Source organism: Hippocampus zosterae, chromosome 11, assembly GCF_025434085.1.
Source record: "Hippocampus zosterae strain Florida chromosome 11, ASM2543408v3, whole genome shotgun sequence".
NCBI lineage: Eukaryota > Metazoa > Chordata > Actinopteri > Syngnathiformes > Syngnathidae > Hippocampus > Hippocampus zosterae.
Window position 1 is genome coordinate 12574244 of NC_067461.1, and position 25868 is coordinate 12600111.

At 42.4% G+C, this 25868-nt stretch overlaps 1 protein-coding gene across 5 annotated transcripts in view; it reads right to left on the reverse strand.

Moving 5' to 3' along the window:
- The window catches only part of mcu (mitochondrial calcium uniporter), a 48049-nt gene extending 22415 nt beyond the window's left edge, over positions 1-25634 (reverse strand). The window contains exons 1-2 of one of the 5 annotated variants that reach the window (XM_052079645.1): positions 25435-25634; positions 5035-5145 (exon numbers count right to left, since the gene is read on the reverse strand). In XM_052079645.1, the coding sequence (XP_051935605.1) occupies positions 5035-5145; positions 25435-25551 (228 nt within the window). In that variant the 5' untranslated portion in view covers positions 25552-25634. Of the gene's footprint in view, positions 1-5034; positions 5149-25434 lie in introns of all 5 variants that reach the window. The other 4 variants (XM_052079644.1, XM_052079649.1, XM_052079647.1 and 1 more) reach the window with 4 other exon arrangements.
- Positions 25635-25868: the final 234 nt, after the last annotated feature.

Genomic DNA, 25868 nt, shown 5'->3' on the forward strand with positions numbered 1-25868 from the left:
ATTATGATTTTAGTTCATACCCCCCCTCCCCCAAGAAAGTTATGTGCAAATTTCTAAAAATGAACCTTTGGGGTCAGCAAGCACAGTCCCATCAATCTTTTTTTTTTCAGGGTTTCACTTCAACACCCATTTGAGCTGCACATACCATGCCACATGAGTTGGTGTCACAACACCACCAGCCTGCGCAACTAACAAAAAACTACGTTTGTGCAGGACCATTCTACATATCAAGGAGACACATTCAGCATATTTTGAAACAGTTGTCTTCATAACACCAAGGTTTAAGAACTATAATACACTTCATGTACCCTATTATACTGTATGTCGAGCCGAAATAAGGCACTCAAGCAAGAGAGTCAACCCTACATACTGCTAGACTAATGGCTATTATTGAGTTCGTTGTCATACAGACTAGGGGTGGTGCTCAGGGTGACCGCACTTAGAGCCCTGACTTTTGAAAATAAAGGATGCATGTTTTATGATGCCCCTTTAATGGGTAATATAACTTACCGATATTTTAAGACCCAGTTAAGAAATTGAGTTCTAAATTCAAACACATTGGGGGTCGACCAGCAACCTGGAACAAAATAGTTTTGACCTCCGAGGTTTGACTAAACTTCAAGAAGCCTAACAGGTGAACTGGTGAACAAACAGGAAACCTTTCAGTTGCGACAAAGCATAAGAAACAAATTTATATCTATAGCCTTCCTTCCTATTACTGAAAACTTAAATGAAATATATTTCAGTGTCTCAAATGAGAAAAATGAAAATATATTCATTTATGGCCCATTAAAGCAAATGCCGGTACAGGAGAAGGCAATACAAGAAGAGCAGAAATAAAATTGACACGAACATGGGGAGGGATGGATGGTTCACGACTCCTGTTGTTAGGGCAGTGCAATATGTTAACCTATTGGCAACAAATTCCGTTTATGGCGGTCTTCATAACCCACCTGCTTTGTCGGGTGAAACAGGAGCCATTGTACTCAGCAACTCCCGTACTTTCATGATCATACGGCACACGGTATTAAAAGGCGCAGTGTCAGTTATGGGTGCTATTTTTGTATTTACTACATACACAAGATGCATTGCATTATTAGACGCCACCTCACCTTGTTTTGGCAGGAACTTTTTTGGCGTGTCTCTTCATAGGTGCCATTTTCCGGGGTTCGAAGTGGGTGTGCCTTATCTCCACCCTTCCCCTTTAACGTCCGCTTGCCGCCCTCTTGTTACATCCGCCTTTCTTTATATGAACAGCATTTCTGCATAACATCAGATCAACTTTTACGGATTTTGGAACTCTGTGCATAGATTAGCCGCCCGGCATTATTAGGCACCCCGTCCATTTTGGGGAAAAATTCAGACTTTGAAGTGCACCACATATTCATGAAAATACAACAATTATAATAATAATAATAATACATTTTATTTACAAGCGCCTTTCAAGACACCCAAGGACACTTTACAATAACAAAAAATACGGGTTGAGCAGCGGCAGCCAAAACACGCCAGCATTCACTCAACCCGGAAGTCAGAAAGAAACCACAAGGGAGGTAGAGGGGAGGAAAAAACCCACGCTCGATTCCTTTACTCTGCACAATGATGCGCTCTGACAAAGTTCGGTGAACATCTGTGTGTATTTCCTAAAAATATGAAATACTAATTTTGTCAAAGACCGTTTACCCAAGAGCTTTGCGTGCAGTCCCACCCTCGCCCAACCCACACAACATCTTTTACGACATTTCTTTCTCCAACGACATGTAGAGCTGGAACTATGACACAAAAAGAGAACTAGCTTGCTGGTGCCAAAAACTTCCTCAATTAACTTTCACTCCATCCACGCCAGAACTGAGTCACGGATGGGTCAAGAGGTCGGCATATGAATGGTTTTGTGCGACGCGCGTGTGTCTGTGTGCATGGTTGCATGTACATCAACCGGTAAGTCTCATAGGAAGCTGCAGCGAAATTGATGTATGCCAAGCAGCAACACATGGACAGATTGGGAGGCTTTCGGCCTTTGCCAAGGGAAGATAAGTGCCGATGTTGGGGCAATGTAGTGATTGAGAAGGATGATGGAATAGAGAGGGAGAAATGGGGGGGGGGTGAAAACAATGGAGCTCAGCTAGTGTTAGTTGCTCCACGTACAGCACTTTGTGTGCAGCAATGGCTGTTTGAAAGTGCTCTGTGAATGTAGAGAAAAACATGGGAGCTGAATGATTCCCTCTCAAGGACTCAGGGTAGGAGGACATGAACATTAAAAAAAAAATGGTAATCTTATTCAAAGGCTAAAACTGTGCACATCAGTCCTACAATAAAAGTGAGATTTGTTGTTTTTTTTCATGAAAGACCAAACTTTTGTTTTCCCCTTCCCATAAAGAGAAGAATCAAATGAGAATGACATTATTCAAATCTGAAAACAACCATTGAGAGGCTGACAAAACAGTTTCAATGTTTGACAGTTTCACGTCAGTAAATTAAATATTACCTTTGGGATGAAGACATAACAAAATTGCCAAAGATAAGATAAATAGAAGTTGCTGCTTCCAAACATAAGTAACCTTAAAAATATAAATGACATCCACACACAGTTTAAAGTACTCCAAGTAAATGCCAGATAGGTTGCCTAGGTGTAATAACTTTTTTCGTGGTTAGGAAAAAAAGCACATCAACAAACATTAGACAACATAATGAATGGCCTATTTTAAAACGGTTTTCATATATAGGGCGCACCGCGTTAAGTCACATAGAATAGAAGCTACAATAGTGGCTGGGTTAGCATTATGCATCCACTAGATGGAGCTACGCTAAAGGGAATACAATACAGCTTTATTTATACAGCGCTTTCACAACCACTGCAGCACTAATAATGCACTTTACAGAACATTTAAAATATTACGTCCAAGAAATCAGAATAGTGATCCATATAGAAGGTGCAACGGATTATAGGGATTTTTGAGAAAATTGAATGCTTAGTGGGTACGTCTTATAGTGCGGAAAATACACTAGTTGGTGGCACAAAGAAGTGCTGTCCACTCGGGCCTAAATTCACATGGATCACTTTATGGTTACGCATTCTGAGCAGCATTCAAACTAAACAAAAACAAAGTCCCTTTTCAAAAACTTGACCATTGACATGTACACAAAAAAGAAGAAACTACACCTTTTTCATCTATTTTCTGTTGTTTAAAGCGCCCTGCAGGCCTAGCTTTGGCAATAAGATTATTCTTTTCTATCACGCAGTAGGAGAAGAAAACATTTCCTCCGTTTTCATTGTCCAACCACACATAATGCCCACTGCAGTTAAATGTAAACACAGGCCGGGGGAAGAATGGGCTCATTTTTCATTGTACGATCACCGCCACCCGACCCACCTTCTCCTATTCAATGACACAAAATACATGTGTGTACCAACACAAATAAAGCACATTACATATTCGCTTACCACACGAAGCCAAATGGACAGTACATTCACAGAGTAAAAGTAATTGGGCTCATGCACTATACAGAACAAAACTGCAATGTGTCTCATAAATTTGGTATCCAATGCAAACTGGTGTGTAGACTCATGGCTAATCTTGGTTAAATAAAATATGCTGTCATAACTTTTATAATATCACGTACTTACATCACTGGATATGAGCTATGGAGATCAAAAGGAAATACTTGTGATCTTAACGGGCAAGTCTAGATAAAAGACTAAGTGGCAGTGTAGAAAGCTGGAACGCAAATATGGAAAAGTCTACTGACAAAAGATGCAATAATATTGATAAAAATAAATGAAAAACCAAGTAATTCTAATAGAATTTAACTGAGTGTTTCAAATTGTTTCCGCCACGAGAAAGAGCCATCATTGCGGTAGTGCAATATTTTCCCTCATTCTCATCTATCTAAATAAGCAGGTGTATCACAAGACACAATAATATTTCAGTTGACAGTTTTCAGCACAGCAAATAGTAGCTATGACATTGCTTCCAAAAATCTGGAATCAATTCTGACTCCATGTCTAGCACTCAATCATCCTACGATTGACTGGCAACCTGTCCAGCGCGCAGACCACCTTTTGCCAACCGGACGAGGCTCCAGGCACTGGTAAAATCCTTCGGAGCAGCATAGAAAATGGATGGCTCTATGTCCAGTTTTTTTTTTCTTCCAAGCTCTTCCAAGGATGTTGTGAGGGTTTATCAGTTAAATGCATGAAATACCGTAATTGACCAAGTACCCAACCAAACTGAGTTGGCAAATAAAATTGATGTAGCAAGTAGACATACATTTTGGCAGCAACACAAAGAAATTGTTTCTTAATGGACATTTGAGAGGATTGACGTGGATGCAGTTTGCTAAAGCCCGTATCCTACTAAATGTTAAAAGGTGGAGTGTTTGCAAACGGAGGGTTCTTTCAAGGTCGCAAACCATCATAAAGAATGTCACAAGGAAATTTTGAACCATTTCATGTCTCCTTATGAAATTGGTCCCAGAAGAAACCTATGATGTTGGACACATAAACGACTCGATTTCATTGAGTTAGACTTCGGGGACTCGATTGCGTTTTCTGAATCGTACCGGTCGGTGTTTAATCTTATCTCGAGTTTTTGTTCATGTGGAACTGGTGTCACGTGACTGCACAGACTGCTTGAGATCCTCAACAGCAGTCCAGCGCAATGGCACACCGGTGGAGCGCTTTGCTTTTGAACACAGCAAAAACATTTAAAATAGATTTAGCCTGTTAATGAGATCAATCAAAGAGCTGGGGTGCTAAGTAGGACTTGTAAAGTGAAGACATTATAGATACAATGATTCATTAGCTGTCACAACAGACACACTTTGAAAAGGATTGTTTTAAGTGTAGCAGGCAGAATCATTGCTCTCAAAAAATGAGATCCAGTTCAAGATTTGAAAATATTGATTCAACTGTGGGAATTGTACTGCAGGATGTGGCTCATATAGGGGTTGGTAATGTTGATACTGTGTGAATTGTTATATTTCCAATTTTTGGTATTAAAACTCATATGCAACATTAAATAAATAAATACTAACCTGCGGGGAGAGGGTAGTGGTAGGCTGAGTGAAGAGTGTGGAGTGGGCTGCTGATTGGAGGCCATGTACTCTCCTGACAGTATGGCGCGTGAATGGCGCAGACAGTATCTCCTGCTAAAGAGAAGACGACGAAATAAGTTTAGGGACGTCATCGTCAGCTCAAATTGGAAATAAAGTGACTGTCGTGTAGCACAGTTAAACACCAGAAGGGTTTACAGAAGCTTCCTAAAAAGAGATTACAACAATGAAGCGGGAAAGTGGATGCTGTTTGGCTTCCTCTTCTTCACAAACTGCAATGATTTACTTCTTGCTCACACATCATGTGGTTGCAAAAGTCTGTGTAAGATATTACCCAACAACCCATTTATGCGGATTCCCATCATTCAAACTTAAGGGTAAAGATAAGTCACCAAACTGAATGAAAGACAGAGCATTAACTACTATTATAGAGCCCTGTGTTTTGTCTTGTATTACCCAGAGGTCTCATGACAAATCAACTCGGTGCAATGTGTATACATTGCAACTGCTAAATCTAACGGCTGAAGAATGGATCATTTCTATTTTCTCTATTTGCTAAGGGACGGGGTCAACCGGCATCCTGGAACGGAATGTGTTTGACCTTAGAAGAATGATAAGCAGCAGCAATCAGTTTTAAAAAATTCACCAGTACATTTTAAGGGCATGTTATATCAAGTTTGTCGATAAAGTAACGGACGGTCCAAAATACATTAGAGGTTAAGATATTATCCCAAATGTACTTGGTTTGTGAAATAACTATATAACTATATCGGGGTAACGTTGAATGACATAAAAGGGTTGCAGCCGTTTCGGTTTTTGTGGCACTGCAGCAAGCTTATGAACAGAGTCACATTGATGCAACATGTAATATATGAAAATTCCCCAAAGGAAAGAAAAAAAACGTTTACAACAAATGTAAAGCCCGACTGAAAAAAAAAGGTACAGATTGCAGTCTTAAAAAAAAAAAATATTTTTTAATACCAGGAGGTTGATCATTCAGTCTTGCAAATTGCAACAGAGTCAGTCGCTTATTTGCATAAAGCACAGTATACAAATCTATGTCAGAATATGTTACTTTATCCAATCCATGCGTGATTTCAGTACAGGCAATATTCAATCACCCATAAAGGGTTTTACACATGAAATATTCAAGAGAAAGAATGTTAAGGTAAAACGAATGTGATTTTTGGCACCTTGATCAAGTTCTTATTAGTTACAGAGGACTGATACTTACTGCCTAACACCCCAGGAAAAAAGTGCCTGGTGACACATGTATTAAATTATTTTGCTGGTGTGCATCGAGACAAAACTCTTTGTAATACATGTTAGTGTTTACAGTACAGTATTACAATACTAATGAGCTCAGGAGAAAACATGTTTGCTGCATAATACAAAACTAAGATTGTCAGAAGAAGCAAAAGAAAACACCAAAGTTATCTGAATATTGCATTTTCTTGTATAGTGGCTGGAGGTTCATCTGCTACCCGAACTGAGCTAATAGGGCATTTATTGTTGGGGGGGGGGGGGGTGATTAATTGGGAGAAGGGTTTTTCACCAATAATTAAGCTTGATTAAAATAATCAATATTACAATATATCAAATAAAACAAGACTTTAAAACTAAATAAAAGGGCGTTTACAAAGAAAATCCATACAAGTAGAAACGGCATGAAGGCAGAGGCAGACTTGGCGGATATAATTCATTGTTGCAGAGCTCCGTGGAACATAAAAGTGGACACAACTTTTTGGAGCAAGAACATGAAAAAGGGGAAACCCTTTAATACTAAACAGGGAATCTAGCCTCAAAAATCCAGAATTGAGAATCGGTGACTGTTTACCTTTCCACATATTCCAAGCAAGAACTATGATGTAGCCGGTTAATGAGAGACTTTCCATTATTCATCATAAATATGTCAGCAGCATTTGCAAAATAAACTACAGCAACTTTGTTTGGCCCGGGCTGGGCAATTCAATGCTTGATCACACTCCCAGTTCCAAAGATGAACTAGAGCTTACCATTAAGATAAGCAATGAACCTTCGTACTATGATCAAGTGTTGCTGCAGGATTATTGCCTCTTGCTTATCTATTTTAGGTCAGGCATACTGCTTCAACCCTTACGCGGGGCGTGCCTTCAAACCTCCAGTGACTAAACACAGTGTCTAATGAACAATACACGAGATTCTCTTCCAGTGTATCCATATTAACACAATAATGTCGCTGCGATTCAAGCAGCGCAATAAAATCAGAGTTTGCTTCTTAAAAAATGTCTTAAATGTTTGCCGACAATCAAAATGATACACACTACAAACACTGTCTATTAAGAACACACACGATTCTCTTACAGTGTATTCCAATGAAGGGACAACTCATTAACAAGCATGTCACTGTGATTCAAGCAGCGCAATAAAACCAGAGCGCCTGCTTTCTTCAGAGGTGCAGAATCAACTGTGACCTATATGTACCATCAGGCGTGTGGACCACGAAAGGGAAGCCCAGTCTATTTCTGGAGATTTGATTGTCAGAGAAAACAGCAGCTGTTCTCTCTTGGTACCAGCGCTACAACAAACTAAGTGGAATCATACAGTAATCCATGCACGCACAAAACACGTCTCAGTCTCCTGACACGAGAGAACCATGAAAGGTAAAACACACACACACAAAGTTTGTATCCTTGCAATAAACACATTCCAAAGTGAAGGAACATGGAATGCTGGGATGGAAACCAGAACAAGGTTTACCATTCCTAACAGCGGTGAGTTTAACTTAACCACGCTACACGATCGAAAAGGGGATCCAGAGAACACGTCATAAGAGTCAAACAAACATCAGAGCCCGACATCTATTTCCAATCATATCAGTCCAGTAGCGGTAGAAGCTGCTGAGGGTCTTTGCCGACGAATTAACAGGAATGCGAATATTTCTGAGTTAAGTGATCATCAAGAGCAACCAAATAATACCTTGTAAAATGATGGCTCAAGAGGAAGGAGTGTATGATGGCCATTTTTAACCATTTCATGTTCTCTTCTCCACATTTGAGGAGAATGCCCATAGCTGCCGCTGTATTGAAACCGCTATATAAATCAGCTTGTATTGTATTGTATTGTACTTAATATTGCATACTGAGAATTGTCTGACATTAGCCTGCAACTTTATGTTTCAGCATTAATGCAAAGGGTCCTGGTGACAATGAACAAAATAGAAGTATTACCTGCGCAATAAATGATGCGCTTTCTCATCCGACCATCTGTCACTTTCTTATCTTTTAGCTGCTCATTCATCATCTCTACACTTGTAAGGGAAAAGCAGTTAGCCTGCTGGAGAAGAGGAAAGATGGCAGGGGTACGAGTGGGCACGGGAAAAGACAATCACTGTCTACAGAGAGGCGAATGAAGACACGAATAGAGGAGTTGGGAAAGGAGCAGAAAAATGATATTTCCGAGACATTAAGCACAGAGTACAGTAAAACCAGTGGCTGGCTACCCATGCAGATTAAAGAGGCCGGCCGACTGCTGAGTGACCGCGAGCCAATGAAGACATTTGGAGCAGAGGAGAATTGATCCAATCAGAGGGGCTTTCCCTGCAAGTTCACTGATGACAAGCTCAAGGACAGAAAGCCAAAGGGCTTTGAAGGACTCAACCCGTTCATGACAAGTCGAATTTCCATTCAAATGAAAAGTAATGAAACAACTTTTCAGAAAAGCAAGCAGTTTAATCACATTTACATTTGCAGAGCCCCTTGTGGAGAGCTGGTAAAACTTTCCCTTCTTGAGCATCGTTGGCTACTCTATTTTCTCCCGCTCTAAGTTTTTACAGCCGCGACAGCAAAAAGGCCCCTCGCTCTTTGGGAAGAAAAACAGCTGATCAGTCACGTTGGCCCTCTAATTAAGTGCATTAACTTTAAATGAGACAGGAAGCCTTTGTAATGTAATTCTTCACTCTCTCAGCAAACACAATGTACCCTACTTCCTTCATTAGTCTTCTGGACTGTTTCTTTGCTCAAATACAATGAGTACCAGGCATTGATTAGGGTTAGGCATGTATTAGAAGAGTCCATCTCAAAAGGTGGAGCGGGCCCACATAGAAATGAGGCGAGGTCGGGGCGGGGGGCATGATTCCTTCTTGTGATCAACTCTGGATCCACCCCGACACATGATTTGATGTGGCCTGCGAAAGCAAATTATGTGTGCCAACTTCCAAGATCCTTGAGTTTGTCAGGTGGAATAAATAATCTTGAGATTTTGCAATAAGTTTTTACCGTTAACACTGACTTGAACAATTACATTAAAAATGACAGTTGACGTGGCTGACTTCAAAACTAGTAAGCCATCAATTTGCTGTGTACAACAATACGATGAGACGATTAAACATGAATTTCATTTCACTGCCATAACGGCCCTTCGAGGGAAGACGTAACTCCAAAAAATGAGTTTCACAGCTCTGCTTGAGATCATTAATTAAGAATGGCCAAAATTGTATCGCTCATTAGGCTGTCACACTGTGACACAATCAAAAAAGTTCTCCCCGCTACCTCTCATTTTGGGTCATATACACCTTTCAGACCCGCTATATAGATACTTTACCACGCGTGCTATATTGGCACATACTGTACTCCCACACTGCAAAAAGAACTGTTCAGCAATTTGCAGGTGGAATTTTGGTTGCGCTAGGAAATAGATTAGCTTACACATCGGTATGACTGCACAAATCAAGTTTGCACACCTAGACCTTTGAGTCAATAGGCCCTTGAATTGTTCTTTTGTTTTGCTTTTTTTTCCAATCGGAATTGTTATGGGATTCTTGTTGAAATATTTATCAGCTTTTTCCCTCTGGTACATCCTGCAAACCATAAAACTCTCCATAAAAGACAGTTTACAGGTGAAACATCTTCTCTGCTGAGTATTATAGTCGAGAGAGCGAATGTGAAACGTTACAAATACCAAGTGGTTTGACTGGGTTTTTTTTCCTTACAGAAAAAAAGTAACTGTCTCTTTGAGAGATTGGCAGGATACTGTCTGATGTACAACAATGGCTACTATTTCCAATGTACAGCAAAATCTTATATTTATGGGTGATGTACAAACCACACAATGCTAGGAAAGTTGGAAAAGGGAAAGGCGCTTACAAATGTGATGTATTATTATTATTATTATTATTAAAAGGGCTTTGAAGTCAAGATGGCGCCCGAGTAGGCAGCCATCAGCAAGTGCTCTCATGAGCCTTGCTTTTTTTTGTTGTTCTTGTGTTTCTTTTGTTGCTTTGTGTTTGTTGTTACGTCGTGTGGACTTGATGTGGACCTTTTTCAGCATTTTTTGGCCACGACATTCATCAAGGAGGAGACTCTGTGCTTGGTGGTTGCGCCTTCTCGGCAGCATGGGTATACCAGCACTGTTTTTGACTGGAGGAATGTCGGCGCCATTTGACTGTCGTTGCTGGACAGTCCCGGGGCGCTTGTGTCTTGCGCCTGTAATGGGCAGCATTTTTCACAGCCCCGCTTTGTTCAGCGGAGAGATCGGTGCTGTTGAACGGTCTGCGGCTGGATGGATGGAGGTCTTGAGGAGCCGACGATGAGAAGAAAGGAGCGTTGGCGCGGAGTGCCGATGCGGATTTGGAGCTGGGAGTCGCGGCTTGGAGTTTGAAGCGGATTATGTGGGACAGGAGAAGTGAACTAATCTCTTTTCGTCAATGGACGCTACAGCTTCGTGTTTGCTTTCAAAACTTTGCTTGTAGCAGACGTGTGCACATTTTTCGGCATGATGTCTCTGATCCACTGGTGAAAGGACACTTTGATCCTCTCCTCTTTCATCTATAACTGCTTCAGACAACAAAGTGTATGCAGAAAAGTGGTGAAGATTGCACGACTGTCTCTGTCCTATGTGTTGTCTTGTGTTATTTTGACTTCAAAATGGCGCCGCGAGAGTGGCTGCCTTTCCAGCAGCTCCTATTTTTTTTTTTGTTCTACTTCTTCCTTTCATAACTTTGCTGCTGTGAATCTGGAATTTCTCCATTGCGAGACTAATAAAGGTTTTCTTAATCTTAAAAACCACAAAGCTGTGAGAACAAAACATAGACCGCACAGAAGGGGAAATGGGTGCATCATGAGAATCTGACTTCACGAGTTATTCCCGAAAAAACATGCAAACACTCACCCACGCACGTGTGATGTAATTACATCTTTCATGCATACACACATACAAGAGTCAGGGTCATGGAGGCGAGTGTACACGGAGGAGGCTGTTGGCTTAGCATCACTCGGTGCTGATGAATGGGCAGGCTCCAAAGAGCTTTCATTCATAATGGAAAACAGCTATTTAAGAGGCTTTATCCCCAGGTGAGTGGAGAACAAAAGGAACATGTCACAGAAACAAGCAGACGATAACAGCCCTTGTGCCATTAAATCATTTTATAATTAGCTATAATCAGAATAAACCGAATAAAATCATACAGTTGGCATGGTCCTATAACCCCAAAATGGCAGAACACATTATCCCATGTGTGTGTGTGTTTTTTTTTTTATTATTACACAATTGAATTCTTGATGCTCCATGTTGATTTTTAAATGTGGCTCCAAAGGGCTAGTAAGATCAACACAACATCAAGAAGAAGGGAAGGACAGCAACCATTTAAAAAAGACCTGGGGACATCTCAAAACATTGCATGGAATATGCAGTTTGTTTAATTTCACACAGAAAGGACAAACATACCCCTCTGGCCACTCTGTTAAAGATGCCGATCGGCAGCAAAGAGAACGGGAGTGTGGCTTTGAGGGCGAGGCAAACAACAGAGGAAAAACGAGGGGGGGGGGGGGCGAGAAACATCACAGAGATGAAGAAGGGCTGTAAATGAGAAAATTCTGGTTTAATACATGTTTGGTGTGAGTGTTTTTACAAACCACTCATCCTCAACATCAATTACCCACTAACCGCCAGGGTTTATCGCCAAGGTCGTTTATACACCAAAAGGACAGTGGATAAAATCAGCATTCAACACTCCCTCAATCTAAATGGGTCTAATTTTATAGATCCAAATAGACCTTCACTCGTTGACTTAGCTGGTGACAAACATGTAAGCAAGCCTTGAAGGAGGTCTGTGTACATGAAATCAAAATCATACCTATATCCATCGATTTATATCTCAATACTTACATCAGTTGTCCTCAAACTACACTGCACTAGTTCCTTATAATAAGACCAACAGAGAAGCTGTTGATTAATTTTCCCAGCCTGTTTAAAGAAGTAATCCATCCATCAATCCATTTTCTAAACCGATCATCCTCACAAAGGAGGCAGGCATGCTCAAGCGTATCCTAGCTGCCTTCGGGCGACTACCGGGGTACACCTTGGACTGGTCATCAGCCAAACGCAAGGCACATACAGACAAACAACCATTCAGATTTACAAAGGGCAATTTAGATTAGAGATGCCACAATTCATCCACAAGTAGTCGAATGGCTATTTAATTGATCATTCTTTTTTTTTAAATAATTGATTTAATCATTTAGATACCCTTTTTACTGTAAAATGTCTACATATTCAAAATGGTAGGTTCTCAACAGTTCATATAATGCGATTTCTGTAGTCCTCCATGAAAGCAGAGTGATTGTCTTTGTGTTGAAAATAAAACTTTGGAAAATCAACTATCAACATTGTTACCCATTTTCTGACTTATGAAACAATCCAGTGACTTAATCATAATTTGTTTGTGCACTGTCAGCTTGAAAAAAAAGTCCTGTTATTGAATAAAGGGAAGGATATTTAGACGTTTTTTTGTAAATCATCCAATTTATTGATAAATTGACAAAATAATCAAGATTTGTTTATTATTTAAAGAATTGTGATTTTGCAGCCCTAATTCACGTTACATGCATGTTTTTCAAGCTAGAACAGGAGTTGAACCGCACAGAAAGACAAGGGTCTGCACACAAACTATGAGACGGATTTGCTAACCAGGCAGCCAACAGGCCGCTTGTTGCAAATAGTGTTTTTTTTAAGGTTATTAATTGTGCAACAGTTGTCCCCTACTCAAAATATAAATTAACCGTTAGTTACATCATTATATGTGTTAGCCATCTGCTCTCGGGATTTGTGGAGTAGCCGTAAGTATGACACAATGAGTCTGCGTTCAAAGTGAAGTCCACCACATCAATCTAATTTTTATGGCTTTTTCTCTGCTGAGCTGACATATTATGTTGGATGGCACGCCTCAGGACAAGATTCAATTTAGAAGACATATGTACGAACGCTCACATTCACTGAACGTACAATCACAACCACCGTATGGTGGCAGTCAACCAGTCTACCACACCGCATTACAAAACGTTGGCCAGATTTGCATACACTTTTTAAATTTAGATCGTAGAAAATGGTCCAACAATTACGACCTAGATCTCAGTGGTTGAAGGGAAAAGACGTACATTGCAGTGGCCATAATCACTTCGTATTGGCATGTCTATGGCGGATATTGAAAAATGTGTATGAAGAAAATGTTTAGAAAGAAGATAATGACTTGGATAACCTCCACATAGCTATAGATGTGATAGTTACCGTGGCAACAGCAGCACAGCAAATTGAAAAGCTTACAACACAATCAAATCTTTTTTCTTTGTCAAGGAAAAAGGCGCAGTAGTAGAGCCATTCATGAAAATCTTGGCATGCTACATTACAAATATGGCCTCAGGCTGACAAAGCAAAAGCAACGAAACCGTGTTGGAATTATCCCATAAAAAGTCCATGCCGTTCTATTTAATCCTCCCATTGCCTCCCGCCTTGTTCATCAAGTTCACTAGCAGGTTGGGTTATCCCGGGGTTACTCCCTTAACAACCAAAGCTGGTAAGGGCTCAAGCAGTGCAAGTTGAAACTGCAGCTTCACTACACTTCACTGATTTTTTTTTCCAACATAAAGCACATTCTGCTCACCAACTGCTTTTTATTTAGTAAAACAACTGTTGTCACTAAATGACCAACATTGAATCTTCATTCATGGAGAAAACTGAAAGATTTCATAAATATGAAGAGGGGTTGAATTCTCTATTAACGTAGGATTGGCCCACATAATCCACAAATAACATCAGCAGAGTTTTTTCCATATCCATAAATAGTCCCCACTCCACCAATGGAACACTACGCTATTTTAAATTCTTACGGCATGTGTCCAGGAAAAAAGAAAAAAAAAACTTTCGGGTAACTGATGATTACAGACAGACTAATTGTGTTAAGTCTCTTATCACCTTACCCCAGTAAGGACCAAAGAGTGGAATAGAATAAATATATATTGTATGATGGTTAGGTTACATTAAACATGTTTTATTAATCCCACAGTGAGGACATCTGCATAGTCCAGAAGCAGTAGTGGGTACAGGAAAACAAAAAAAATAATAATTAAAAAAATTAATAATAAAGAGCAAGCAAGGAGGACACAGAAATGTAGGTTACCGACCCCCCCCCCCCCCCCCCCACACCTGTCAACACAACATACATGAATTCGAACACAGTACAGTGCTAACTAAGCAACCCTTGAAAAGAATCTGAGATGTGCTGAATAGCCAAAGGGATGAATCAGGCTCAAATTAATTTTATTGTAAGTGATATCAAGTTAAACACATGACCTTCAGGGTTTTATTGGTGTATTTTTAGCAATTTCCCAAAATCACAGTGGTATTTATTCTAGACTCCAAGAACTAGGGTGACTCAGACCTCTGCAATTTATTTGTATTTTATTTTTTAAACGAAAAGTAACACAAAATCCTGCCCTAAATTAAGTATTAAATCCAACACTAAACACTGTCTCCATGGTAATTCTGTAGCGAAAATGTCCTCCAACATCTCTACTCTCCTATTTATAGACGAGTGGATGACTGGTTATCTGGCAGAGGATGAGTAACACTGTCGTGAGACAAGGAAACATGTCTGCAACCCTGCGTGCCTTTTGTCTTTGTATTCGTATCTTGGCCTTCTAACAAAAGACTTTGAACCAGCAAAAGAGTCAACTAGATTTAGTACAAAGAGCAGGTTCAATATGTCTGAAGCGTGACAGGCCTGCATGCCTGGTAGTGGGAGAAGACATGCAGGATATGCCTATACAGTGGAATTTTTAATGCCGAAGAATATATCAATCAATACCAGTAGAAATTGCATTCCAATATAATATCAATGTCAAAAAATTAAAAAACTAATGTGATTAGATTTGTGCAGCGTTCCAAGTTCAGAAAAAAAAGTAAGAAAATAAATGTGATTAGATTTGTGCGCACATCTAATCACATTAGATGGTCGCCCGGGTTGGCTGGATGTTGTGCGCATGTTTGTTTTACTAGAGTCCACAGGATCCAAAATGAAGCGCGGTTTTTTTTCAGCATCTATGACTTTGGAGTGAAGTGAGTTGATATTTGAAATCTTGCAATTTTAGAAGTGATGTGATGTACATTTGATTTTAAAAAAACATTTCAAGTGTGCAGGATTTGACATCCTAGATAGATAGCTAGATAGCTAGATAGCTAGATAGATAGACAGGCTATTTTGTTCTGTGATCCTCATTCCCAGGAAGGCACTGGAAACGTTTATCACAAGAACATTATCTCGTCCTTGTCCGGGCTGCAAGTTCAAAATATTGCGCTTGTAGTCTCACACTCAAGTAGTCTCTGCTGCTTGTTCGTACGTACAATTGCCAAGAAATCAAAGAGCAAAGGAATACCTAAATCTGTAGAATTTTAGTGTCAGGTTCGATGTCTTATCAACAACGGATTACAATTGTGGAGCTAATTACATAAGCAATCCTGTTTTCGGTCAGCCTCCGAGAGGGGCATTTGAGTAAGAGACAGGATTGTATTCATCAAATCATCCTGTTAGACCCACCTAACTTTCATATGACTCAAGGGAGAACATTTTATTCCAAAGAGGATACGACATTTTATGCCAAAGTTCGGCGATGTGAGTCATTTAGAATTTATTTTCATTTTAGTTATGAAAGCCAAACTCCACAACAGATAGTTTCCAAATTTACTGATTACTATGACTTAAGGGTCATGTTGTTCAACACCCAAATGAGAAGAAACATGCTTTTCATTTCACTTGGTGAACATCTGATCACATCATTTTTCCCCGGACCTGGAAGACAGACAGGCAGGTTGGTCTGAAACTCCTCATATTTAATTCCTGCACCTTGCGCTGTGAGGTGTGGCAAAATGGGGAGAACATGTAAACGTACACAGGAGGGACTAAAGTGAGATTATAACCTCATTGTGGTGCCCTCATCCAAAACAGTCATTGTTCAAAGTTGACACTCAAGAATCTTTTTCAACCATAGATAGAATGGCCAAAAAGTACCTTTGCATCACATTTCTAAAAGTTAGTAGGGAAACACTATAAAGCATTGTCATGTTGTTCTATCTTGATTTTATGTCTTGAGCTGCTTAATTTGCATTGATCAGAGATTGATGACGACTATTCGTCTGCTTAAATTCGATTTCAATGGACACGTTTAATCGTCACCCTTATTTAATCGCTCCAGGCACAAGTAGAAAGTAGCAATAAAGCTCCTAAGTGATGGCTAGACCAAACATGGTGCCAACTACCCAGAGTGAATAGGGGGCCAGGCTGAAAGGAAACAACCAACCAACAAATGGCAGCCTGCTTCGCAACGTACAGTTCAAAGCCACTGTGGAGAAAGAATCTACTCAAGTGGAAACAAACATGCACTCCCATTAACCGTGACGCCATCAACACAAGAGTGGTGTCACATTCATCCAGTTTAACTCAGACCAGCAAAGTTCTCATTTACATGCCAAGAGAACACCACTGGGCTTCACCCAGCAGTGAAAGTCTGTATGCTGATCTGTCTCATGCACATTGGAGGACACACCTGATCATATGTTCAAATAAATCCGACAATAATGGTGGATGTGGTTGATGACACCGCAACAAAAGGGAAGAGGGAAGTAAAAACAGTTAGGCCACGTTTAACTGCTAGATTAATGTGACTATACTCACAGTTTTATTGCCAAAAGCAGATACTGATTGTTTTACTCATACAAGACCAAGATCAACTATTTAGGATCTCCTAGTTTCCAGTGTTGGTGTTTTTACTTCTATGCCATTAGCCTGCATTAATTTGTGGCGGTGAACTTGCATGAACAAGGGTACCAACAATCAATACTCTATGAAGGAGAGGTCAAGCCTACCCTCTCTATCCATAATTAGCTGCATAAATTAGACAAATCTTCATGTTTTTGGGGGGCATAGCTCTGTCAATATGACACATGTGGGAAGCAAACAAGGTGGAGGAATCTGGCAACAAGAATGCACAAATGCTGTGCTTGAACAGCCACCATTGAGAATAAATTACATTTGTTTGTTTGCTGTGTCTTCCACTTGCACTTACTAGGGGGTGGAAACATCACACAGAGTAAAGTGGAAACAGCAAAGGTTTTCCCAAAACCACTAACAAGGAAAAATGATTTTGATCACAAGTGATTTTAGCTATGCTGCAATTTCAAGGATATAAACATAAAAACTGACAGCAGAGCATCTTATTCTGGAAATGTGGACTGCTGTCACAGGAATGAGCGTCGACATTTGCGACAACTTGAGGGTGAGTGAAGGTGATGACCTTCATTTCCAAACAAAAACCCTCACCTTTCTTGCTGGCAGCTGACACAGCACCAGCCCCGCTCTCCTCGAGATGCGGGGTAACCAAGCGGGGCTTCCATCCATCACCACATTACACACACTGGCCTAATTTAATGTCCTTTGCAGACTTGATTAGGGCACCGCTGGGCCACCCAGAAACATGGGTCAGCTAATTAGTCTATGCCAAGAGCTGAGGTTCACCAGTCATTTACCACCTCATGGGTGTAATGCCTTCCGGTATGTTAACGAGGACCCGACCAGTCACAATAGTCTCATCCATTACCGCTCCAGCCTTTGCACTATGAAGAGTAGTTTTTAGTGGCAGGAGGCCATGCAGTCATTGCAGGATCTGCCTGAAAAGGAGTTGGAGAATGAATAATATTGCACTGTGCATACCGATGAGGCAGCAGAAGGAGCGAAAGCACTTTCTTCATTTCTTTAAGTGCCTATCAATGAACACATCCAGGTCAGGACTACTGGACAACAGGAAGACAGCTGCTTAGCGTGACAAAAGGTACATTTGCAACATATTGGATGTATGGAGCACACTGGAACACAGAAACAAATAAAACAATTAATAACTTTACAACACGCCTTTACATGATCACAAGGACTCACCGTTGTAGTTCTCCCAACCTGCCTTTGCGATACAGTAGTTGTAAAAACCTCTCCTGGTGCTTGATAGGGAGCCGTTATATCAAACCTGTTCAAAATGCACTTGTTTCTCATTGTCTTTTTTTGCCAAAAAGACATGTGAATTCAAATGGATGGAATGTTGACTGATAAACGCTAATTTTATTACTGCTCTCCACTGTAAATCCTTCACCTGCTGCCACCGCTATGGCTGCGTAAACAAATGTACAGTCAATCAGTCAGGTTGTGCACATGTGTAGCTCTACTTCCCTGCACACATGCTAACAATTTGGGTACCACTTCCATCTACTGTGTAGTAGTAGTGCAATTACATTTACAGATGTAGTAGAGCAAAAAAACAAAAAACAAACAAAAACCCTCCCAAAAAAATGATAAAAGTTCGTTCTCTGGGTTTCACACGTGACTCACCTTAAGATTACATTGGCACCGCCCACAATTTGACAAGTACTTAGGTGTAAACATTAGCCCTTAACGGTATATGTGCTCTTGCTAAAATGAAGCATACAAAGTTGCTGCAACAATGCCTTCTTTATGGGAGGCTGATCCCATGATGCACAAGACAAACACTCAGGGCTCATTGCACTTGACAAACGTAACATTTTATCACTCTACAGTATCCTCAAGAAATCTGTCAATTAAAATTAACTGCTTTTGTGCTGAGAAACAAGGCTAACAGCTGTAGAGTGAACTGACATGGCTGGCTGGGGACACAATAGCTGTCTCCTCTCTACTTCCTGCTTCTGACTTATAGCAGCCCACTGTGAAAACTTCTCTCCAAAGGCCATCATTAATCACCATCATTTCCATAAACCTGAAGATATCAGATAGTCCTCGTTTTCCCAAAACCTTGTTTGAAACAGCAATGGGGATACGTGTGATATTCTTTTGCCTTCCTCTTTTCCAAACTTGCTCAAGATTCTGCAGTTGTGCCAACAGCACCAGGTTGTATGGAAATGTAGAAAACCTGTCAGCGAGAAGATGGAAATATGGATACGGTATACAGTCAGCCATATCGCTAACATCATCACATTACTCATGACCCTCTAGTGAATACATGAAACTCTCCATGAAGACTCAGATCAATCCTGTATCATCGGAAGGAACCCTCACTCTCTTCATGCCCTTTTAACTTCACATTAAGTGATAATGATTCTACATCAAATTAAAAAATGGAGATGGAAATTGAGATTAACAAAGGTAAATAATCACTGGGACTGTCAAAACATCATGAATTGTAAACAGCATACATACATACTAATTTATTTTCACCATCACCATCATTGTTCAAAATAAATCCCATATTGCAATGGGTCATGACATACCGTATATGCAAAGCAATAGCCTGCAGAATCAGGTATTGTTCTAACATTAGCCAAGCAAATTAGCCATATAATATTGAGCGTAGTGAGCATGAGTCTATTTGTGATTGTTGTGATTCTATTTCTTGATCCTGTGCTCATCATCCCACATTTCTTGTTGGGCAAATCATGGCTACCCCTTATCACAAGCCCTTCTGTGGTGTGTTGACATGACCAAAATCAAAAATGTAAACAAAATAAGACAATTAAATTGTGGAGTTACTCCTTTAGTGGATCACTGAGCTGTGACATTTGCACCATTCAACCACCCAATTTGGGCATATGTTTTTCTTGGAAATTATGTTTGGTTTTCAAATTGTATGATTTTTAGGGCTTTGGAATTTCATGATAAGTTAAAATTTATTCTATGCATATGACAATAGATAACTAGCTCTTTGATCTTCCATCCATCCATCCATCATCTACCGCTTATCCGTATGCCAGGTCGCGGGGGCAACAGCTTTAGCAGGGAAGCCCAGACTTCCCTCTCCCTAGCTACTTCTTCCAGCTCTCCCCGGGGGATCCCGAGACGTTCCCAGGCCAGCTGGGTGACATAGTCTCTCCAGCGTGTCCTGGGTCTTCCTCTGGGTCTCCTCCCGGTGGGACATGCCCGGAACACCTCACCAGGGAGGCGCTCAGGAGGCATCCGAATCAGATGCCCAAGCCACCTCATCCGGCTCCTCTCGATGTGGAGGAGAAGCGGCTCGACTCTGAGCCCCTCCCGGATGACCGAGCTTCTCACCTTATCTCTAAGGGAGAGCCCGGACACCCTGCGGAGAAAACTCATTTCGGCCGCTTGTATCCGGGATCTCGTTCTTTCGGTCACGACCCATAGCTCGTGACCATAGATGAGGGTTGGGATGTAGATCGACCGGTAAATTGAGAGCTTCGCCCTTTGGCTCAGCTCCTTCTTCACCACGACAGACCGATACAATGTCCGCATCACAGCAGACGCTGCACCGATCCGCCTGTCGATCTCCCGCTCCCTCTTGACCCCACTCGTGACGAAGACCCCAAGATACTTGAACTCCTCCACTTGGGGCAAGATCTCCTCCCCGACCCGGAGGGGGCACTCCACCCTTTTCCGACTGAGGACCATGGTTTCAGATTTGGAGGTGCTGATTTTCATCCCAACCGCTTCACACTCGGCTGCGAAATGCTCCAGTGAGAGTTGGAGAGCCCCGTTTGAAGGAGCCAACAGCACCACATCATCCGCAAAAAGCAGGGATGCAATACTGAGGCCCCCAAAACGGACCCCCTCAACGCTTCGGCTGCGCCTAGAAATTCTGTCCATAAAAGTTATGAACAGAATCGGCGACAAAGGGCAGCCTTAGCGGAGTCCTACCCCCCACTGGAAACGATTCCGACTTACTGCCGGCAATGCGAACCAAACTCTGACATCAGTGGTATAGTGACCGAACAGCCCGTATCAGGGGGTTCGGTACCCCATACCCACGAAGCACCCCCCACAGAACTCCCCGAGGGACACGGTCAAACGCCTTCTCCAAGTCCACAAAACACATGTAGACTGGTTGGGCGAATTCCCACATACCCTCAAGGACCGTGCTAAGGGTGTAGAGCTGGTCCACTGTTCCACGGCCGGGACGAAAACCACACTGCTCCTCCTCCTCAATCTGAGGCTCGACTTCCTGACGGACCCTCCTCTCCAGCACTCCTGAATAGACCTTACCAGGGAGGCTGAGGAGTGTGATCCCTCTGTAGTTGGAACACACCCTCCGGTCCCCCTTTTTAAAAAGAGGGACTACCACCCCGGTCTGCCAATCCAGAGGCACTCTCCCTGTTGACCACGCGATGTTGCAGAGGCATGTCAACCAGGACAGCCCCACAACATCCAGAGTCTTGAGGAACTCCGGGCAGATCTCATCCACCCCTGGGGCCTTGCCACCGAGGAGCCTTTTAACCACATCGGTGACTTCAACCACAGAGATAGGAGAGCCCACCTCAGAGTCCCCAGGCTCTGCTTCCTCCAAGGAAGGCGTGTTGGTGGAGTTGAGGAGGTCTTCGAAGTACTCTGCTCACAGCGTCCCGAGTCGAAGTCAGCAGCGCCCCATCCCCACTGTACACAGTGTTAGTGGTGCACTGCTTCCCCCTCCTGAGACATCGGATGGTGGACCAGAATTTCCTCAAAGCCGTCCGGAAGTCGGCTTCCATGGCCTCACCGAACTCTTCCCACGCTCGGGTTTTTGCCTCGGCGACCACCAAAGCCGCGGTCTGCTTGGCCAGTCGATACCCGTCAGCTGCCTCTGGGGTCCGACAGGCCATAAAGGCTCGATAGGACTCCTTCTTCAGCTTGACGGCATCCCTTTACTGCTGGTGTCCACCAGCGAGTACGGGGGTTGCCGCCACGACAGGCACCAACCACCTTACGGCCACAACTCAGATTGGCCGCCTCAACAATAGAGGCACGGAACATGGTCCACTCGGGCTCAATGTCCCCCGCCTCCCCCGGAACAGGGGAAAAGCTCTGTCGGAGATGGGAGTTGAAACTCCTTCTGACAGGGGATTCCGCCAGACGTTCCCAACAAACCCTCACTATACGTTTGGGTCTGCCAGGATGGACCGGCATCTTCCCCCACCATCGGAGCCTACTCACCACCAGGTGGTGATCAGTTGACAGCTCCGCCCCTCTCTTCACCCGAGTGTCCAGAACATGCGGCCGCAAATCCGATGATACAACTACAAAGTCGATCTTTGATCTTCCAAGATACCTAATTATAAGATAAGATAAGACATCCTTTATTCGTCCCACACTGGGGAAATTTACAATTAATAAGGTAGGATTTGCTCTGGGTAATGACAATGACAAAAGAAAAAAAAATCCAACAACAAATGGAGTCCATGTGATTCTTCGTAAGAAAATACAAACATGCCTCCCACAACCTCAGCCCAGGTTTTATCTAAAAAAAACACAAGGTACTCATAAATGGACTCAGTCATTGATGTAAACATGAAATTATACCTTCGACGCCACACTGACCACCAAGAACAAGATCACAGTAAAGCGACAGCTTCTGAAGACAGCTTTGTCAGTCATTTAAGTGATGCACCTTCTCCCAGATGACAGCCACTCTCTTATCACACTCATCTTGATAACTTCAGCACTAAGTCAGTGAAGGCAGCATGGATAAATGAGTTTACTCCTACATTTATTGGATTAGAAGCCTGGAGGGGGTTGACCTGATGGCCCCAACCACAAGCTGCTGAGCTTTAATGATGAACACATCAGCGTTGATAGCAAAAACAGAAAATGAGCTATCTGTATGTGCAACCAACAATAAATATATATCTGTACCTTCACCATTAATCAGTCTATTTTAGGTGCAGTACATTGACTCAGTATAGGTTTAGAATCCATCCATCCATCCATTTTCTAATCCGTTTATCCTCCTCATAAGGGTCGCGGGCATGCTGGAGTCTATCCCAGCTATCATCGGGCAGTAGGCGGGGTACACGCTGAACTGGCTGCCTGCCAATCGCAAGGCACACAGATGAACAACAATTCACACTCACGGACAATTTAGAGTGTTCCATGAACCTGCCATACATGTTCTTGGAATGTGGGAGGAAGCCGAAGGACCCGGATAAAACCAACACAGGCACTGGCAGAACATGCAAACTCCACACAGGGAGGCCAGAGCTGGAATCGAACCGTGCAGCTCTACACTCTGAGACAGATGTGCTAACCAGTTGACCACCGTGCTGGCGGGGAAACCATCCTCGTACAAATACAGTCACACCTCTTTTCAGGACAGCTGAGATGGGGTTCCAGCATGCCCGCAACCATTTTGAGGATCAGCAGATTGTGGGTGGATGGTTTACCCACAATGATTGAACTACTGAGACACACTTTAGGGGAGATGCATTTCATATGACAGCGGACTCAATAGTAATTTGGTGGACGCTAGTCGTGAGCCTCTAGGGTCCAGAAGCTTTGCATCTATGAGGAAATGTGCGACAGTGGGTAAGAACACAAACTATATTTAATGTGTCGATCAAAATCAGTTTGTTTGCAGTAAGCATGCCCAGATTCCAGTCAGGCCCAGCAGTAAATTGTACACAGTGCTGCTACCTTGGCGTACGGGTGTGCCAGTTTAGGAGGTTTTTGAGTTACAAGTCATCGCTTGGTCCATTTTGTGCTTCGCATTGACAGCCAAAATGAATTACAAGTGAACTGCAGATACACCGACATTAAAATGTAGAACAATAAATAAAATATTGTGAAAAAATATAAAGTATAACAAACTCGGCTCGGTTCATTAAAAAATGCAGTTCAGCAAACATTTGGTACAAAGGTGAAATATAGCAATTTATTAATACCAGATTGCACCGGTGCAACCTCATTGCCAAATGTGGTTGCCTGGGCACCCAAATTGGTCTCGGTCTAGAGCCTTGTTAAGTAACAAAAAAATCAAATCAGTTGCTGATGCACTTTTAGCTGTTCATTAAATATGACAAAGAGTTAAACACACAAACATGAAATGAAAACACTGGCAAAGAGCATGGAGTAAACAGTAACCCAACTGACTCCAAGCTCCAGACATCTCACACTAGGTTGCGCTCATCAACACACAAATGTACTCCAGAGTGCGCGTACTACTTTCTGCTTAATTACATTGGCAAACTAGCTCTGTATACAATACTCACAAGACAAAGTCCCACTCTCCAGATTTAGTATTAAGCAGGAATCAGCACTGATTGTAAATGTAAAGACAGATGTAAGGCAAACAGAAGAAGAGAGTAAGTTCTGCACATGCTTCCTCATTCTTCAGCCTTGTTGGCACATCTGCTCTCTCATTGGGTCACTGCGGTTGTAAAAACTTCAAGAGGAGCTTCAGCATATTAGGTAGGAACAAGATAAGCAACAACTGCATTCTTGCCCAACAACTTAAATAAAAATCTGCAGCCGCCTGCAGGAAAACACATGGATCTCCCAGATGAATGGGGAAACACCCGCAGGGAGCGGAGCAAGCCACCAGGCAGGCCGTCTGACATCATCCATGTCAAGATGTTACTGTGAAGTATCATGTTTAAAGTCTGTGTTTATGTTTACGTCAATTCCAGGCACACGAGTACATCTGAGGCGTTTTAAGATGTGTGCAAGCATTGATGGTACTGCAGCAAAAAAACTACACTCTCATCCCACTCACACGCTGCAGTTTCACAGCATACAGAGGAAAGAAAGATGTTGCCCCACTGAACATCAGACATACTGTAGGCGTTAACACACGCTCAACATTTATAGCAGACTCTCCAAGACGCGTAAAGAAATGACACGTGTTCACAAACACTTCCACGCTAGCAAATGAAATCTACAAAGTTGAAGTGTATGATGCCAGATAAAAGGAGAAACGAGGTCTAGTTTAGGAGTGTGCGGCCGGGGCTTCGTCAGATGATGGTCTTCATCAGCAGGCGCTTCTAACAACTGCATTGCCACCTTGTCAAAGCTCCACGTCCTACTCTGCGTGGAAATATAGTAACTCGCAAGCGACATCGGATTGAGATGCATTTCCTGATTCACAATGAGTCCCAACGTTTTCGCAATCTCAAGACGAGAGCTGTGCGAGAAACCTTGAGGCTAGTTAGCTTTTACTTCCGTAGCAAGCCCAACCGGCCGTCACCGTGCGCCCCGCTCCGGGCAGCCAGTTCCTCCGCGTCCCTCTCACCCACTCCCTCCCTTCCCTCCCTCCCTCCTTCTAACGCTCGCTCTCTCGGACACGTCCTGGGACTCACCGGTCTGATGTGCTGCTGGTGCCGCGGAGAAGGGGGGACGAGTGCTGGGAGACTGCCGATCGCCGCTCCGCCACTTCGGGACAACAGCAAGACTGATCTGCACACTTTCGCAGCCATCTCTGAAGTGAAAGCTCGCCGGGGAAGGAGACTGCTGCGGGCGGACCGAGACGCGCAAAGGGGAAGAGGGAGGGAGGGTGCAGGAGGAAGAGGAGGGGGGTGCTGGTGGTGGGCGGGTATGGTTTGTGGGGCCGGTCTACGGATACGGCAAAATTATTTGCATGAACCTTGAAAGCAGGAACCCAATTCTAATCTCTAATGAATACTTTGAATATTATATACAGCCATATATCTATGTTTCTGTATAGATAGATAGATAGATAGATAGATAGATAGATAGATAGATAGATAGATAGATAGATAGATAGATAGATAGA